Source organism: Plecotus auritus (assembly GCF_963455305.1).
Source record: "Plecotus auritus genome assembly, chromosome: 10".
In the NCBI taxonomy this organism is placed as follows: domain Eukaryota; kingdom Metazoa; phylum Chordata; class Mammalia; order Chiroptera; family Vespertilionidae; genus Plecotus; species Plecotus auritus.
In genome coordinates, this window is record NC_137785.1 from 4,000,033 (window position 1) to 4,015,497 (window position 15,465).

The following is a 15,465-nucleotide window of genomic DNA, read 5'->3' on the forward strand; positions in this document are numbered from 1 at the left end:
CTGACACCAGGTCGGAGCTGTGGGGTCAGAGGCCCGAGCTCCCACCCCCTGCCTGGGCTCCTCCCCACAGTCCTGTCACCATCCCGTGTGACAGATGAGGGAACGGGGTCCTGAGAACTCAATGCCGGGGTCCCGGTGCCCTGAGCCAGCGAGTGGGGAAGGGAGAGGGGAGCAGATCTGGAGGTGCAGGAGCTGAGGGTTATGGGGCTCACTGGCCCCTTCCCGTGCGGCCTGCACAGAGTTTCATCAGCTGCACCCACTGCTCCTGAGGGAAAGGGCGTTTGCTGACTCTGGGATTTTAAAAAACTGAGGACTCCTTGCTTGCACTCGGTAATGGCATCAAGGTCTCTAGGGGCGTGAAGACCGTGCCTCTGACTGACGTCACTCACTGAGCCGCCCATGGCCCCTGTGGGCTGTGCCTGAGGGACCCTTGCTGTTCACTCATAGAAGCTTCCAGAGCTGTGAGGGCCGCCTCCCACTTTCTGGGTGAAGTGGAGCTCAGAGCACCAGCCTGAGGCTCCTTTAGGGAGAAGTGGGCAGAGCGCTCCCCCTGCAGGAGGAGGGGCAGGCCCAGTCCCAGGCCCAGGCCTGGCGCTCAGGTCTCAGCCCAGGGAGGAGTCTGGAGCAGGGCAGCTCAGTGTTGGGGATCCCCTTCTCCCTGGGGTTCCCTTCTCCATCTCACATCCCTGCTGAGTCCTCCTTCCCGGATACGCATGACGCAGCCTCACTGCTCACTCCCATTGGGTGTCTGCTCCCAGGTTAGAACATCTCCAGGAGCACCCTGGACTCATATGGTCCCTGGACACCGAGGATGCAGGTCCTGAGGCCCCCCACCCTCCTCCTGCTGCTCTCGGGGGCGCTGGTCCTGACCCCCAGGTGGGCCGGTGAGTGCGGGGTTGGAGGGGGCGGCTGTGCGGGGACGAGCGAGGAGACCCGGCGGGGGCGCGGGGCCGGGAAGGCGCATGTCAGACCCGGCCCTGCCCTCCGTCCGCCCCCCAGGCCCCCACTCCCTGAGGTATTTCACCACCGCCGTGTCACGGCCCGGCCGCGGGGAGCCCCACTTCCTCGCCGTCGGCTACGTGGACGATACGCAGTTCGCGGTGTTCGACAGCGACGCAGCCAATCCGAGGGCGGAGCCGCGGGCGCCGTGGGTACAGCAGCCGTGGGTGGAGCAGGTGTACCCGGGGTATTGGGAGCAGCAGACGCAGAGGGCCAAGGGATACGCACATGATTTCCGAGTGTTTCTGCAGACCCTGCGCGGCCACTACAACCAGAGCGAGGACGGTGAGCCGCGCGCCGGGCCCGTCACGCCCCCCCTCCCCACGGACGGGCCGGGGAGCCCCGAGGGTCCGGGTCCGAGCGTCACCCCGAGGCGGCGGGACCCGCCCGGCCCCCACCGGGAGGAGTTGGCGGGGACTTTGACCCGATTTCACTTTCAGTTCAGATTCAGGCCCTGCGGAACGGGCGGTGCGGGGCTGACCTCGGGGCGGGGCTGACCTCGGGGCGGGGTCAGGGTCTCACACCATCCAGATGATTTCTGGCTGCGACGTGGGACCCCACGGGCGCCTCCTCCGCGGGTACGATCAATACGCCTACGACGGCACCGACTATATCGCCCTGAACGAGGACCTGACCTCCTGGACCGCGGCCGACATGGCGGCTCAGATCACAAAGCGCAAGTGGGAGGCGGAGGGTGCAGCAGAGTGTTGGAGGAACTACCTGGAGGGGGAGTGTGTGGAGTCACTGCGCCTTTTCCTGGAAAAAGGGAAGGAGACCCTGCAGCGCGCAGGTACCAGGGGCCCCGGGGCCTCCCCCTCTCCCCGGGGCTGGGGTCCTACAAGGAGACAGGACAGGGGGTCAGTGTCAGACACCCCTCCTTGGGTCAGGGAGGGGGGGGGGGGCCTGGATGTCCAGGTCAGGTACCAGAGGGTCTCCCCCTCCTCTCAGGGACAGTTAGGGGTGCAGGATCGCCTGGGGTGCAGGGAGACCCCCCTGCAATAACCCATCAGCGGTTCCCATGGGCCCTGCAGGGGCTCTGGGACCCCGGGAACCTTCTCTCTCAGACCTTGTGCGCTGCCCACACCCCTGTGTCTGAGGCCTGACCCCAGCTTTTCTGAGTCACGTGGCCTCCACCCAGGTCAGGACCACAAATTCCTTTCTCCCCTCAGAGACCTGCCTCCTGCCCTGGGCTGTGTCTCTCTGAGTCTAGAACTTTCTAAAGACTAGGAGGTCCTTCCAGGTGCCTCTGTCCAGGCTGGTGTGGGGGCTGTGTGTTCCCTCCCCCACCCAGGTGTCTGTCCACTCTCAGGATGGTCACATGGGTGCTGCTGGAGTGTCCCATGGCGGATGCAAATATCCTGCATTTTCTCCCCTCCCCTCAGACCCCCCAAAGGCACACGTGACCCACCACCCCGTGTCTGCCCGTGAGGTCACCCTGAGGTGCTGGGCGCTGGGCTTCTACCCTGCGGACATCAGCCTGAGCTGGCAGCGTGACGGGGAGGACCAGACCCAGGACATGGAGGTGGTGGAGACCAGGCCTGCGGGGGACGGCACCTTCCAGAAGTGGGCGGCCGTGGGGGTGCCCCCCGGAGAGGAGCAGAGATACATGTGCCATGTGCAGCACGAGGGGCTGCCCGAGCCCCTGACCCTGAGATGGGGTGAGGAGGGCCGTGGGCACAGAGCCTCTTCTCAGGGCAGCAGGGCCCTGGCGGACCTCAGTGGGGTCGAGGCTGAGGCCTGGGGTCAGGGCCCTCACCTTGCCTTTCCTTCTCCTCCCAGAGCCGCCTTCTCACACCTTCATCATCATCACGGGCATCGCTGGGGGCCTGGTTCTGCTGGGAGCTGTAGCTGGAGCTGTGATGTGGGGGAGGAGGCGCTCAGGTGGTCAGGGGTGGGGTCTGAGTGTGCACTCTAGGCAGTGACAGCGCCCAGGCCTCTGATGTGTCTCTCTTGGCTTCTAAAGGTGAGACCCTGCCGTGGGAGGGGAATCCTGGGTGGTGGGAAGTCTGTGGGAAATTGTGAGCATGAAGTGAACTTTGAGAATGTCACCAGTTACAGCCAATGACCTGAATCTGCTCATGATGATTGTCCTCCACAGCGCGAGGCGGCTGCCCTGTGGGGACTGAGTGATGGAAGATGTGTTCACGCTCCCACTTCCTGACTGAAGAACCTCTGATGGGGGGGCTGTCCCTGCCCTGCTCCCCACACTTTCTGGTCCAGCAGAGGCGGCTGGGCCCTCACTATCGCTGTCTTACCTTCCTCGCGCTCTGAGCTGCAAGCTGTTCCTTCCGCATTGAAATGAGGTTCTGGGGGTGACTTTGTTCGTTTCTTCCCATGAAGGGTGGCTGGGTAAATTAAAGGAAAAGATGCTACATTTTGAGGGAAATAAATATAAACACCAAGAACATTCCAGAGCTCATGTGTTTGCTGTGCTGAGCTGTCCCAGGTGTGCACAGGGGAGGTGGTGAGGACCGAGTGTGGTCAGGGCCTGTGCCCAGGGCGTGCTCAGTGCATCGTGGGCTTGGACATGGTCACTCCCTGGCTGGGTCACTTCTCTGCTCCTCTGACCTTGTCCCTCAGGGTACCCTGTCCCACCAGGACCTGTGGTCACTGGAACTCAGACATCACTGAGGCCTTGAAATGTGTCCTAATGCAGCGCATCTTCAGGACCCTGGACAGCGAGGGCTTCCTGGGGCGGGTCAGCATGGGCTCAGGCCTGGATGGGGCCCCAGCACCCATTTTCTGGGTGGTCGTTGTTTCTTTGTTTTTGTAGATATTATGCCTGTTAGTTCTTTCATGTGTGAGTTATGGTCTCATTATCTGGGTGTCCCCGTCTGACAGCAAGAGGGTACCTGTTCCCCGTCAGTGTCCCACAGGCCCAGGGTCCCCGCACACCGGACTGTGGTGTGGAGAGATGGCTTTTCAGGCTCCTCCTGCTCTGCCTCCTTCTAGGGCCTGAACGTTCCCACCCTCTGATCAGCTTGGTCTTTCTGGGGACAAGCCCCCACCCTGAAGCCTACAGGCCCCTCATCCAACAGCCATCTCATCAGCATCCCAAAGGCACTTGTCACTCAGGAGGTGCCCAGGGTGTTAGGAGCTCAGTGCCAGGAGTCAGGGGCAAAGACCAGACATTTCTCTCATCCCACAGGTCTCTGCCCACAGATCCATTAATAGCCAAAGGGTCCCAGTAGTTAAGGACGCTGGCACCTTATTAGAATCCCACTCACTCATGAACAAGAGTCCAGTCCATCCTCCTGTTGAGGATGGTTACATGGTCCACATATTGATGAAAATTTCCCAACAGTTTTAGTCAGAGGGGAAACTCAAGTTCAGCCACCATGTGATATTGGTGCCCACCTCCCAGGAGAGCAAAAATGAAAGAGTCAGACAAAGTCAATTGTTAGCAGGAATTTGGACTCACTGTTTCTCTCCTATATTCCTGGTGGGGGAGTAAGTGGTTTCAAATACTGTGAAAATGCTCTGGCAACACTCACTACCTCCAGCATTTGGCAGGACTCACCACACCCAATGCCCCAGCAATTCCCCTCCTGGTTATATCCCCAAAGACACTCATACATATGTGTGCCAGAACATATGGAGAACTTACTCATAGCGGCACAGTTTGCAAAATCTGCGTATAAGACAAATGCACATGAGCAGTAGCGGAGGAGTGTGGTGTGTTCATAGGACAGAACCCTGTAGCCCTGAGAGTGGATACGCTGCAACCACAAGAGCCAGTGGGACGAGGATGGACATGATGTGGAGAGAGAGCAGGTGCAGGGAGGAGGCCCCTGTGACATCCCTTCCCTCAAAAGCTGATGGGACTCACCTGTGGGGTAGAAATCTAGGTAGGGATGAGTCGGGATGGGGCCAGTGTGTGACCAAATAAAACTGAAGAGGGTCCGCTGAGGACTGGAATGTTCTGTGAGTGTATTTGATCGCACCTTCACCCTGTGAAATTCACTGTATACATAGGATTTGTCCACATCTCTCTGGGAATGTGATCCTTCATCTTTTTAACTATTATTAAAATTTCATGTTTGTAATTTCACCCCATTTCCTATTTGTTCTGGTTCTTTCCCAATTTTAGAATCTGAGGGTATCTCTCTGTCTGTCCTAATTATTACTTTCCCTAAATCCTGTCTGTATGTCAAGAATAATTCTTTCCATGGTAAAACCTCAAAAAAAGAAGCAGGAGCAGAAGTGGAGGAAGAGGAGGAAGAAGAAGAAGAAGAAAGGGGAAGAGAATGCGGAGGAGGAGGATAGCTAGTGGTCATACAGTGAGTCACCAAAGAGCAGGACTCTGTGTGGCTAAGGAAGCACATCATGGTCTCCTGTGGGGTCGTGTGACATTAGGGACTCCCAGGACTCTGAGCAGGGTTAGCACAGCTCACAGGGGACAGTCTCCAGGCTTACCATCCCTGGGGCCCCCGTAGGAAGAACCGTGGCGTTTCCATCAGGGGAGAGACCAGCTTCCTGACCCAGTGGAGAGGCTCAGCCTGCACCATCCTGGTGTCAGCCTGACGTTGGGAGCAGGGGAGCCCTGAGGACGGTGCCCACGTGGGAATGGGGTGTGATTGTACCATGAATGGAGGGGGAGGGATGTGACGCAGCCGTGGGTTTCAGTTCACCCCAGAGAACAGCTGTGAGTCGGAACTCAGACCCATCCACAGGGAAGAGAGACACCTGTTCCTGCCCATTGTTCAGCTGCTGGTGAGGACCATCTGGTAAAATGCCAAATTACCAATAATCCCTCAGCGGCTGGTGGAGATTTGATTGGGGGGAAAGTTGCTCCCTTCAGAGACGTCCCTGACTCTCCATGCACAGAGTCAACCTTCCTTCCTGTGTCAGGTTTTAGCTGTAAGGAACCTGGTCCCAGCATACATCCATCTATTCATTCATCCATTCATACATACATACATACATACATACATTCATCCATCCATCCATCCTTCCATCCATTCATTTATTCATCCAATCATTCACTCATCCATCCATCCATCCATCTATTCATCCAGCCATCCATTCATCCAGCCATTCATTCACCCAGCCATCCATTCATTCATCCATCCATCCATCCATCCATCCATTCATTCATCCATCCATTCATTCATACATCCATGCATTCATGAATCCATCCATCCATTCATGAATCCATCCATTCATCCATCCATTCATTCGTCCATCCATTCATTCGTCCATCCATTCATTCGTCCATCCATCCATCCATCCATCCATTCACCCAGCCATCCATTCATCCATCCATCCATCCTTCCATTCATTCATCCATCCATCCTTCCATTCATTCATACATCCATCCTTCCATTAATTCATCCATCCATTCATTCATACAGCCATCCATTCATGCATCCATCCATCCATTCATGCATCCATCCATTCGTCCATCCATTCATTCGTCCATCCATTCATTCGTCCATCCATTCACTTGTCCATCCATTCACTTGTCCATCCATTCATTCATCCATCCATTCATCCATCCATCCATCCATCCATCCATCCATCCACTCATCAATAATATGTAGTGAGGCCTCTGCTCCAGGCTTCCTGTCCGCCTGCTCCTTGTGTAATGGAGACAGAACACCCACTTTCCAGCCTGGCCGTGTGGCTCAGGGTGAGGGTGGCCCAGGCCCCAGGAGGCCCCAGGTTCCATTCCCTATTAGGGCACCTGCCCTGGTGTCTGACTGGATCCTCAGTAGGGGGCCTGCAGGGGGCAACAGATCCATGTGTCTACCTGCCTCTCCCTCTCCCTTCCTCTCGCTCTAAACGTCTTTAAAGCAAATAAACAAATGAAAACCCCGCTCTCCTGGTGTGCACAGTGGGACAGGAAGGACCCAGGTGCCTGGGTTGCAGACTCCTCCCCGCGTGCAAGGCAGCCAATGGGCGTGTCTCTCAACATGGGTGCTCCCTCCCTCTCTCCCTCTCCTCCTCCCTCCCTTACGCTCTCTCTAAAAGAGAGGAAAATCACTGGAAAAATATCCCCCAGTAAGAATTAACCTCTCCTATCTCTCCCTCTCTCTCCCCTCCCCACCTCTTCATACATAAAAGTTTATATGTGTGTGTGTGTGTGATCTCATGTGAGTGGCACTTACTTGCATGTTGGATGTGCTCACACTTTAGCGCCAATAAAGACAGGACAGAGAAGGGCGGGCTGCGGCCACACCGCTCGCTCCTCGCCGTCCATCCTCCCGCGGCGGCACCGCCCACCCCGAGGACCCGCCGCTGCAGAGGCTGGGGCGGGGGGCGGGGCTGCCGAGTGAGCGGCTCCCGCCCGGGGCCCCGGAAGGGGCAGCGGAACCGGGGTCCCCCCCACCCCACCGCCCCGGGAGCCCCTTCCTTCCCCTCAGCCCCGCCCCCAACTCCGACCTTGACCATGACCCCGGCCCCACTCAGGCTCCTCGCTGCCAGGGGCGCCCCGTCATCTGAGGGCTCTGCTGAGGCGCAGGAGCGGCAGCGCTGGCGTCGGGGCGCTCACCGGGGCGGAGGACCTCGGGCCCCGTCAGTCCGAAGGGCCGAGGAGCCGAGGAGCCGAGGAGGGACTGCGGGCCGCGTCACGGCCACGGAGGAGGGACTGGCGGGTCCAGGAGGGACAGTCGGGCGCCGGGGACCCTCCAAGGAGGCTGCGCGTCTCCCAGCATCTCTGTGGGTGAGTCCTGGGCTGGTCCCTCCCGCCGCCCCCTCCGGGAAGGCCTCCTGGTCGCCCTGTGCCCCGCGGGGCCTCCTCGCCCCCTGGGCGACGTGTCCCCAGAGGCGGGGTCCGGGAAGCTGCGTGCGCGGGGCCGTCTCCACGGACGCGCAGGGGACGGATCTGCGCGGTGCGATCGCGAGTCCCAAAGACGCGATCAGGGGACTGAGAGCGGGACCCCTCCATGTGGGGGGGTGTCTCCCACAAACTCAGTCACCTCCTCAGCAAGTCGCCCCGCGCCCGGGCGCTGCCCTCGCTCCCAGCCTCCCAGCTGGAGGCCTGTCGAGGGGACGCGGCAGGAGACGCCCCCGCTCCCCCCCCCTCCCCGCTCCGCCCCGTCCCCTGGGAACCCGCCCCTGGCCCCTCAACAAGGCCGTCCGCTCTGGCTCCCGGGGGGGGGCACCCCTCTTTCTGAGAGAGAGGGGGGGCTGCATCAGGCTGAGCACAGTGTTCAGTGAGCAAAGGAGCCGCACGTACCAACCGTCCTGATGACAGAGGGGAGGCCAGGGCCTCCCTCACAGCCCGGAGCGCGTGGGTCCTGCGAAATGGGGGCGTGTGGCTGAGCCCCCTAGTGCGCACCCCCAGGAGGAAGGCATTTCAATTGTGGGGACAGACACGCACCTGAGAGAAAAACAACAAACCCCCACTTTACAGCCTTGGGGCTGGCCCGGGGGCGTGGCCTTTGGGGTCCACGTGCACGTGCTGCCCCCTGGGGGCGCCCAGAGGTGCGGGCGCAGGAGCCGCGTCCCTCCCGCGGGGGCGTCCGCACAGGAGACTCGCAACAGGACCGCGATTCAGGGGCCGCTTTACAGGCCCAGGAGCTCGGGGTGCGCCCCCCGCAGCTGACGGGGTCCGCACCCTCCGGCTGCCCAGCAGGCGAGGAGCCGCAGGAGGCAGAGGGGGGAGGGCTCAGAGGCCCCACGTCCCCGGGGTATCCTGGCCACGGGCCCCAGCGCCCCCTCCTCACCCGCGCAGCCTCCCTGGGGGAGAAGGAAACCAGGTGTGGGGACCGGAACCCCAAAGGGCAGAGGAGCCCCCTGCGCTGCCCGCAGGCCAGAGCTGAGGCCCCGCAGCAGCACCCACCCCGCGGGGCCCCGCCCCTCACTCCTGGGAGGGCCCCCCGCGGGTCGGGGCCCAGGAGGGAGCCGCCCCAGCACCAGGCCGGGCTCCTGGGCGGCGGGTCCCGCTCCGGGGCCTGAAGGGGCGACAGCGCCACCCCCTCTGCTGCGCTCAGCTCAGCGGGTCTGAGGGCCGCCCCCTCCTGGGACCGTCCTCAGGGGGAGCGTTTGGGGGGGACGCCTCACCCCTTCCTGACGCTCCACCCACAGGCCCTGCTCAGCGCCCACAAGATGGGGCCTGGGAGCCGGCAGGGCCCTGAGGGTGTCTGAGTCCCGCCCGCTGGTGGCGCTCCAGACTCTCCCTCCTGCGGGGACCTGGCCGCCTGGAGGGACCCTGCTGTGGTTTGGGGGGTGAAGGGACCTGGCCCTGGCTGTCCTCCTGCGCTCCGGGCCCAGCAGCCTCCCGTCACAGAACATTCTGGAACGTAGCAGCCGCTCCCCTGCCTGGAGGGCAGAGCCCTGGCTGCCCCGGATGGACAGGGAGCCAGTGAGAGGGGACCAGCAGGGCCCTGAGCAAACCCCCGGGCCCTCCCCCGCTCCAGCCCCGCTGCGCCTCTCTGCCGCCCCTCCCCGTCCACCCGACAGCGTCCCCTCCGGGCGCCTCGTGGGTTTGCGCTGCGGAGTCAGTTTGACCCTCCACGTGGGTCACAGGGGGGGAGGCCTGAGGTCAGTAAGCGCGCCCCTCTCCCAGTTACCATGGTGACAGGGGTCAGAGGCTTCCCCGCATCCCGTTCTGTGCCTCCTAAGCCAGGAGGAGAACAGCCTCCCGCAGGGGCTGCGGGGAGCCCTGTGGCGGCGGCAGCGGATTCGCCCAAGCCCGCTGCCAGGTGTGTGTGCGGGCTGCCCGCGGGGACCAGGCACGGAAGCGGGGCCTCTGGGGGCGCCAGCTGAGCTCCCCTGTCTACCCGGGCTTTTCAGGAGGAGGAGGAGGAGGAGGAGCGCGAGGAGGAGGAGCAGGAGGAGGAGGAGGAGGAGGAAGGAGAGATGGCCCGGGTCCAGGGAGAAGGGAGAAGTGAATGCACCCACGGGTGACATCCACAGACGGAGCCTGACCATGAGAGCTCGGCAGACGGGCCGCTCTGCGCGGGGGAGGCGGCGGGGAAGCTGGACCAGCGGCGGGAGACCCGCACAGGCCCAGCCAGGAGCGCGCAGCCCCGAGGGGAGGGGAGGGGGTGCTGGGGGCGGACGCACCCACACAGGAGCGAGCTGAGCCCAGGAGCCAGGTGCCCGCCCTGGGCCGCCCCGGCAGCTGCAGAGGAGGCTCCGGGGCGCCGTCCCCCCGCCGGGCCTCCCCTGGAGCTCAAGGCCAAGGCCCCCCTGCAGCTGAGCGGCTAGCGACCGCGGGCGGCTGCGGCCAAGCGGGCCCGGCCACAGGGAGTCCCGGCCCCTGAGGCCCCTGCGGACCCGCGAGCGGCGACGGCGCACGGGCGCGTGGGGCCTCGGGGCTGCGTTGGGGGCGGAGGGCCGCCGCGCGGCAGGGGGGCCCGAGCAGAGGCACCCCGAAAACAGGCTGCTTCTGTGGCCTCCGGGCCGGAAGGTGACTCGGGGACCCCTCGGCGCCCCGCTGCAGCTTAGGACCCAGGGGCCCGCCTGGGGCGCCGACCAGTTCCCTCCGCTGGGAGGCCCGCAGCCTGGACCTGCCCGGCCGCGTCCTGCCCGCGTTTGGGGGGCGGGTCCCGGGACTCGGCCTCGCAGCCAGTGCAGGGCCTCCTCCGGGGGTGCGGGGACGGGGTCACGGAGCAGAAGGCCCAGAATAAAGCGGGGACACAGCCCCCACCCCGGGTCTCAGCGGCAGCAGCAGAGATGCAGGCAGAGCCGCGCAGCGCCCCCTGCGGGCCGGGCCTGGGCAGCAGGAGGCAGCCGCCGCCCCAGGGCGCACAGGGACCCGCTGGCTCGTTGCTGACCTCAAACTGGGGCCGCCGGCGGGTCCCCCCAGGCCCTGGCCCCAGGGCGTGCCTATTCGCAGGGGAACCCGTGGGGGACGCGGGGCCCATAGCCCTGTAACGGGTGCCACCCGCACGGGCGTCCTCTGAGCCCCGGGCGCTTCCGGGCCTGAGGCGGAGGCTGTCCCTCCGGGGAGCGGGCTGCTGTGTTCCCGGGGCAGAGGCGCTGCGGCAGGTGCGGTGACCGGGCTCGGCCTCTGGGGACATAACTGGGACCGTGTCATTAGGAACCAGCACCGGTTCCCACGGGAGAGCCCGAGCCGGGAAGGCCTGGGAGCTGCGCCCCGCTGGGCCAGCAGCTGCTCCCCCCCCCCCCCCACACCCAGTTGGGAGAGTAGAGATGGTCCCTCCTTTTGCATCTTAGGGGGCCACATGGACACAGAACGCAGGCCCCACGCAGCTCTGCAGAGCATCCTCTGACCGGCAGGGAAGCTGGAGAAAGCCAGGCGCGGAGCTCACTGTCTGCATCTCCGATGGGGAAGGACAGTGTGGGTGGTGACGCCCCATGAGCACCGCTGTCTGTCGGGGACTGGGAACCGCACTTTGTGGGGAAGGGGGAGGCCAGTGCTGGGATGGGGGCGGGGCGGGGCGGGAGGCAGCAGGGCCCGTCCCAGAAAGAGGCTGGTGCTGGGAGAAAGGCCACAGCATGGCCCTCACCCACCAGCCAGGGGGGCGGGGCTGGCAGAGGTGCGTGGGGAGCAGGGAGGCCATGGCTGGTCCAGATGGACAAGGGCTCCTTTCTCCGCAGGCGGGAACTTGAAGAACAAAACATTGCTTCCAGGTCAGGCTGCGCTGGCATTTCTGGGGGAATGGTCGCTAAGGGCCAGGCCAGGGGGCAGGCGAGTGGTGGCACAGGCTGCTGAGTGGAGGCGATGGCGTCTGTCGCTCTCACAGCAGGAAGGGGAGACGCTTCTCTCCAACGCTGTCCAGGGCGCACGTGTGTAAGAGCGCTGGGTTTCACTGGTTTCAGGAAAACTCGGCATTTCTCAAAGGAAAACGCAGCCCCTCTGCAAGTTGCTCCTTAATTCTGTCCCGACTTGTATGTCAGTCACCTGTGAGTCTCTCCATGCCGCAGTGCCTGCTCCTTTGTGAGGGACCCCCACGGCGTCTTCATTACAAGGTCACTTGTACTTGTCTCAGTGCCCTGAGTGCAATAAAAACTGCTTAAAAATCCCTCCATGGGTGTGTTCTTAGGACACAGGGGATTATTTTCTCAGGATAAATGCCCAGAGAGACATTTCTGTGCATAATGTGAGCACACTTATTACTGCGTCTTTCAATACATTTGCATTGATTTCAGGGAAGAAGAGAGGGAAGGACAGAAACATCAGTGATGAGAGTCAGTCATGAGCCCCCTGCACGCCCCCTGCTAGGGATGGGGAGGGTCACCAGGGCCTGTGCCCTGACCCTGCTTCATAAGTTCACCTCCTGGTTCATAGGTCGATGCTCAGCCCCCTGAGGCCTCCAGCCCCGGGGAATGTGAGCACATTGAATGGCGGGGACTTTAGGGAAAAGCTTCCTTAGAAACTGTGTGCATCCACCTCCTTCTGCCGGCACCACAGGGTGTCTCCCTCCCTCTGCCCCCACTCCCATCCTTTCCTCCATCTTTCCCAAACCGATGGATTTCCATTTCATCCCTGTTTCTCCTGTTCCACGTTCTCATTATTGTCCCCATGTGTCTGTCACACAGACAGGTGTTTGACATCCGCATTTCTTCTTCCCACGTTGACCCTCACGTGCTTCACTGGCGGATTGGGCTGTGGATGCTTTTAGACACTGGGCTTCGGAGAGAAGGACACGCAGCCCCCACGGGACCCGGTCTGACCCGCGAGGCCTCAGTGCTGTCGGGAGCTGGCCCGGAGCTCACAGCGGGGCCGGTTCCTCTCCCGTTGGACACGAGGCACCTCTCAGAGCGTCACCCTCAGACACGCCGTCCCGAGGCCCTGACAAGGGAGACAGAGCCACACCACCCTCCCTGCGTCTACACACAGACACACACAGGCCCGCGCAGCTCACAGAGGACCACACAGCCCCCTGCGCGGGCTCATGGCAGCGAGGCCGCTTCTCTCCAGCTGCGCCCCATCCTCGCTGCAGGCGGCCTTGTCCCTGGACAGTCACTGAGCTGCCCACCCACAGCCCTGCCCCCCGACACCACCCATCCGATGAGCCTGCTTCCCCAGACCCTCCCGAGGTCGCCATCCAGAGCCCACCTCCTAGATGTGCCCCATCTCCCCCTTCCCGCTAGGATGCCCCATGCCCCCGAGGGACAGGATCTCCCCCAGCAATGATGACTAACCCACCTCGCCTGCCCACAGGGGTCCCCTGGGCTTTGGCTGAGGAACACTGGTCCACGGGGCCCTTTCTCTGTCAACATCTTTGTGCGTCTCTGAGTTTGATTCTGGGCCTGAGGTTGTCTCTCTCGAGTGTGAGGTTGACATGGACAAGTTTTATGTTTTCCTTCCTGGTTTCCACCTTTGGGTGTTGGTTTGAGAAATTCTCATCCACAACTGCAAACGCTTCACATATAATGTCCTCTGTGGGAGAGCATTCCAGGGCGAAGGGAAACGGGGCTGTTAGAGTGTTGGGGGGAGTTAAGGGGAGGAGCAGCAGGTAAGGGGTTCTAGGGTGGAATCTACAGCGACCTGCTCTGCTTTCTGTTCTCTAAGTACGTGCGGGGCCTCCAGGGAGCTGGGCCTGTTGGTTCAACAGACACTTTCTCTTGCGGGAAAGCCTGCTGTGCCTGCTCCTGTCACCGGGTCACCAAACACAGCACCGAGGTCCGGGGGATGCACACAGGAAGGCTGCAGGGAGGGGCGTTGTGAGCCCTTACACCCTGAGGGCTCTAACTCTCTTCTAAGGTCACGCCTGTGCGCTCGGTGTTACATGCGTGTTAATTACACGCTCCTGGGCAGCTGGGATTGAGGATCACCGAGACCCACACACACAACTGGCGTCAGTGACACACGCAGCCCCGTGGCTTCCACGTGCAGACACGGTCACCTCCATCCGTCTGTGAGCCCACGGGGCCTGCGGGGCAGAGACTGGACACTGAGAGCATTCAGCCGGGCGCCGTCTCATGGGGCGGCTACACGACCCTCGGCGGCTGGATGACAGGTCCCTGAAGGGAAGTCCCTTCTCCGCACAGGAGCCACGTGTCAGGGGCGCAGTGGCCACGGCAGCTGGTGGCCGCTACGTGGGAGAAAGCGGTGCAGAGCGAGTCCTGGCTCACAGAATGTGCTGCTGGACAGACTGCTCCGCTGTGGACGGGGCCTCAGGACAGAGCACCGGTTTCATTTGCATAAAAGGGCCAGGCCTGGCGCGTGTGGGGGGCTCAGGGTGAGTGCTGTCCTGGGCACTGGAAGGTCTCAGGTGTGACCCCTGGTCAGGGCGTGTGGGGGAGGCAACCATCAGTGCTTCTCTCCCCATCCCCGTTCCTCTCTCTCTCCCTCTCCGGTCCTCTCTCTCTGAATCAATAACAACATTTTTTAATTAAAAGGAATAAAATAAAGGGCCAAGATGGCTGCCCCTACAGACACGTCAGGTGTCTGTGTGGGACGGGAGCGCTCACTCAGCTGGGGTGTAGACGCCACAGGAGGGGTCTGGGGGATGGTGTCTTCAGGCACAAACTGCTCCCTGTGCCAGAGGGGACACCCCTGTCCCTTCCCCACCTCCCAGGCTGAGGGCTCTCCCTGTAGGATTTCCAGGGTGAGCTCTCTTCTAGAAGGTCCCAGGGGCAATGCTGTGAGCTCAGTTTTGGGCCCAGGATCTACCTCATGGAGAGGGATTCTGGGAAGAGAAGAGGAGGGAGAGGCAGGTACAGTTGGGAGACCCCCTCTGGTTTATCCAGAACAACCTTTCTCTAAGTGCGGTCCGTGGAACCCTAACGTCTCTGAGAGCCTTTCCCGGGATGTGGGGTCAACACTGTTGGCAGGAGATGAAGGACATCCTGGCCTTTTCACTCCGCTGACAGGGGCGCTGAGGCCAAGCTCAGCACGAATGGGCTGACACCCGACCTCCATCGTCGTTCCTCCCACCAGCACTGACCTGCAGACAGAAGACAGACAGACAGAGAACAGAACCAGTTTCCCGTTAAACGACGCGGTGGAAGGAGGTGAAATTATTCTCTTCACTGAAGCCTCATCCTTCCATCCACATTTTAAAACACCGTGGTCTCCAGTAAAGATACCCCAAAGGTGAACGCGGTGCCTGCATCCGCCCACAACCACAGAACAATGACCACCCTCCCCACAGCCGGCACTCAGAGCCCCTGGGATCAGCCCAACAGAACCTACAGCAGCCACAGACTCAGAGCCACAGGGAGCAGACTGCTGGCTGCCAGAGAGCGGGGGGACTGGGCAGAGCAGGTGGAGGAGGAGGGACTACAACACGGTCCCTATAGTGTGGCCATGGGGAGGAAAGCACAGCACAGGGAACACAGTCACTCATGTTGTAACAGCTGCATGTGAGGTCACATGGTCCTACATGTATGGGGCGATCCCTGTATAAGTTCTATGAATGTCTAACTACAGAATTGTCCACCTAAACTAATACAATATTGTACATCAAGTGTAATTGAAAAATAAAAATTGTTTTTAAAAAGAAGATATATGTATCTTGCCTTCATTACACAAATGGATTAATTTCTTAACTGTCTTTAATAAAAATGGAGGATTAAAATAACCTTATATGACAACCTGGGAAG

At 61.5% G+C, this 15,465-nt stretch overlaps 1 protein-coding gene across 1 annotated transcript in view; it reads left to right on the forward strand.

The window, feature by feature from the left end:
• Positions 1-811: 811 nt before the first annotated feature.
• The window catches only part of LOC308234891 (patr class I histocompatibility antigen, A-126 alpha chain-like), a gene marked incomplete at both ends in the record, with an annotated part of 64,968 nt that continues 50,314 nt past the window's right edge, over positions 812-15,465 (forward strand). The window contains 5 exons of the mRNA XM_080643315.1: positions 812-884; positions 1,000-1,284; positions 1,514-1,789; positions 2,382-2,657; positions 2,779-2,880. Coding sequence (XP_080499441.1) covers positions 812-884; positions 1,000-1,284; positions 1,514-1,789; positions 2,382-2,657; positions 2,779-2,880 — 1,012 coding nt within the window. The remainder of the gene's footprint in view (positions 885-999; positions 1,285-1,513; positions 1,790-2,381; positions 2,658-2,778; positions 2,881-15,465) is intronic.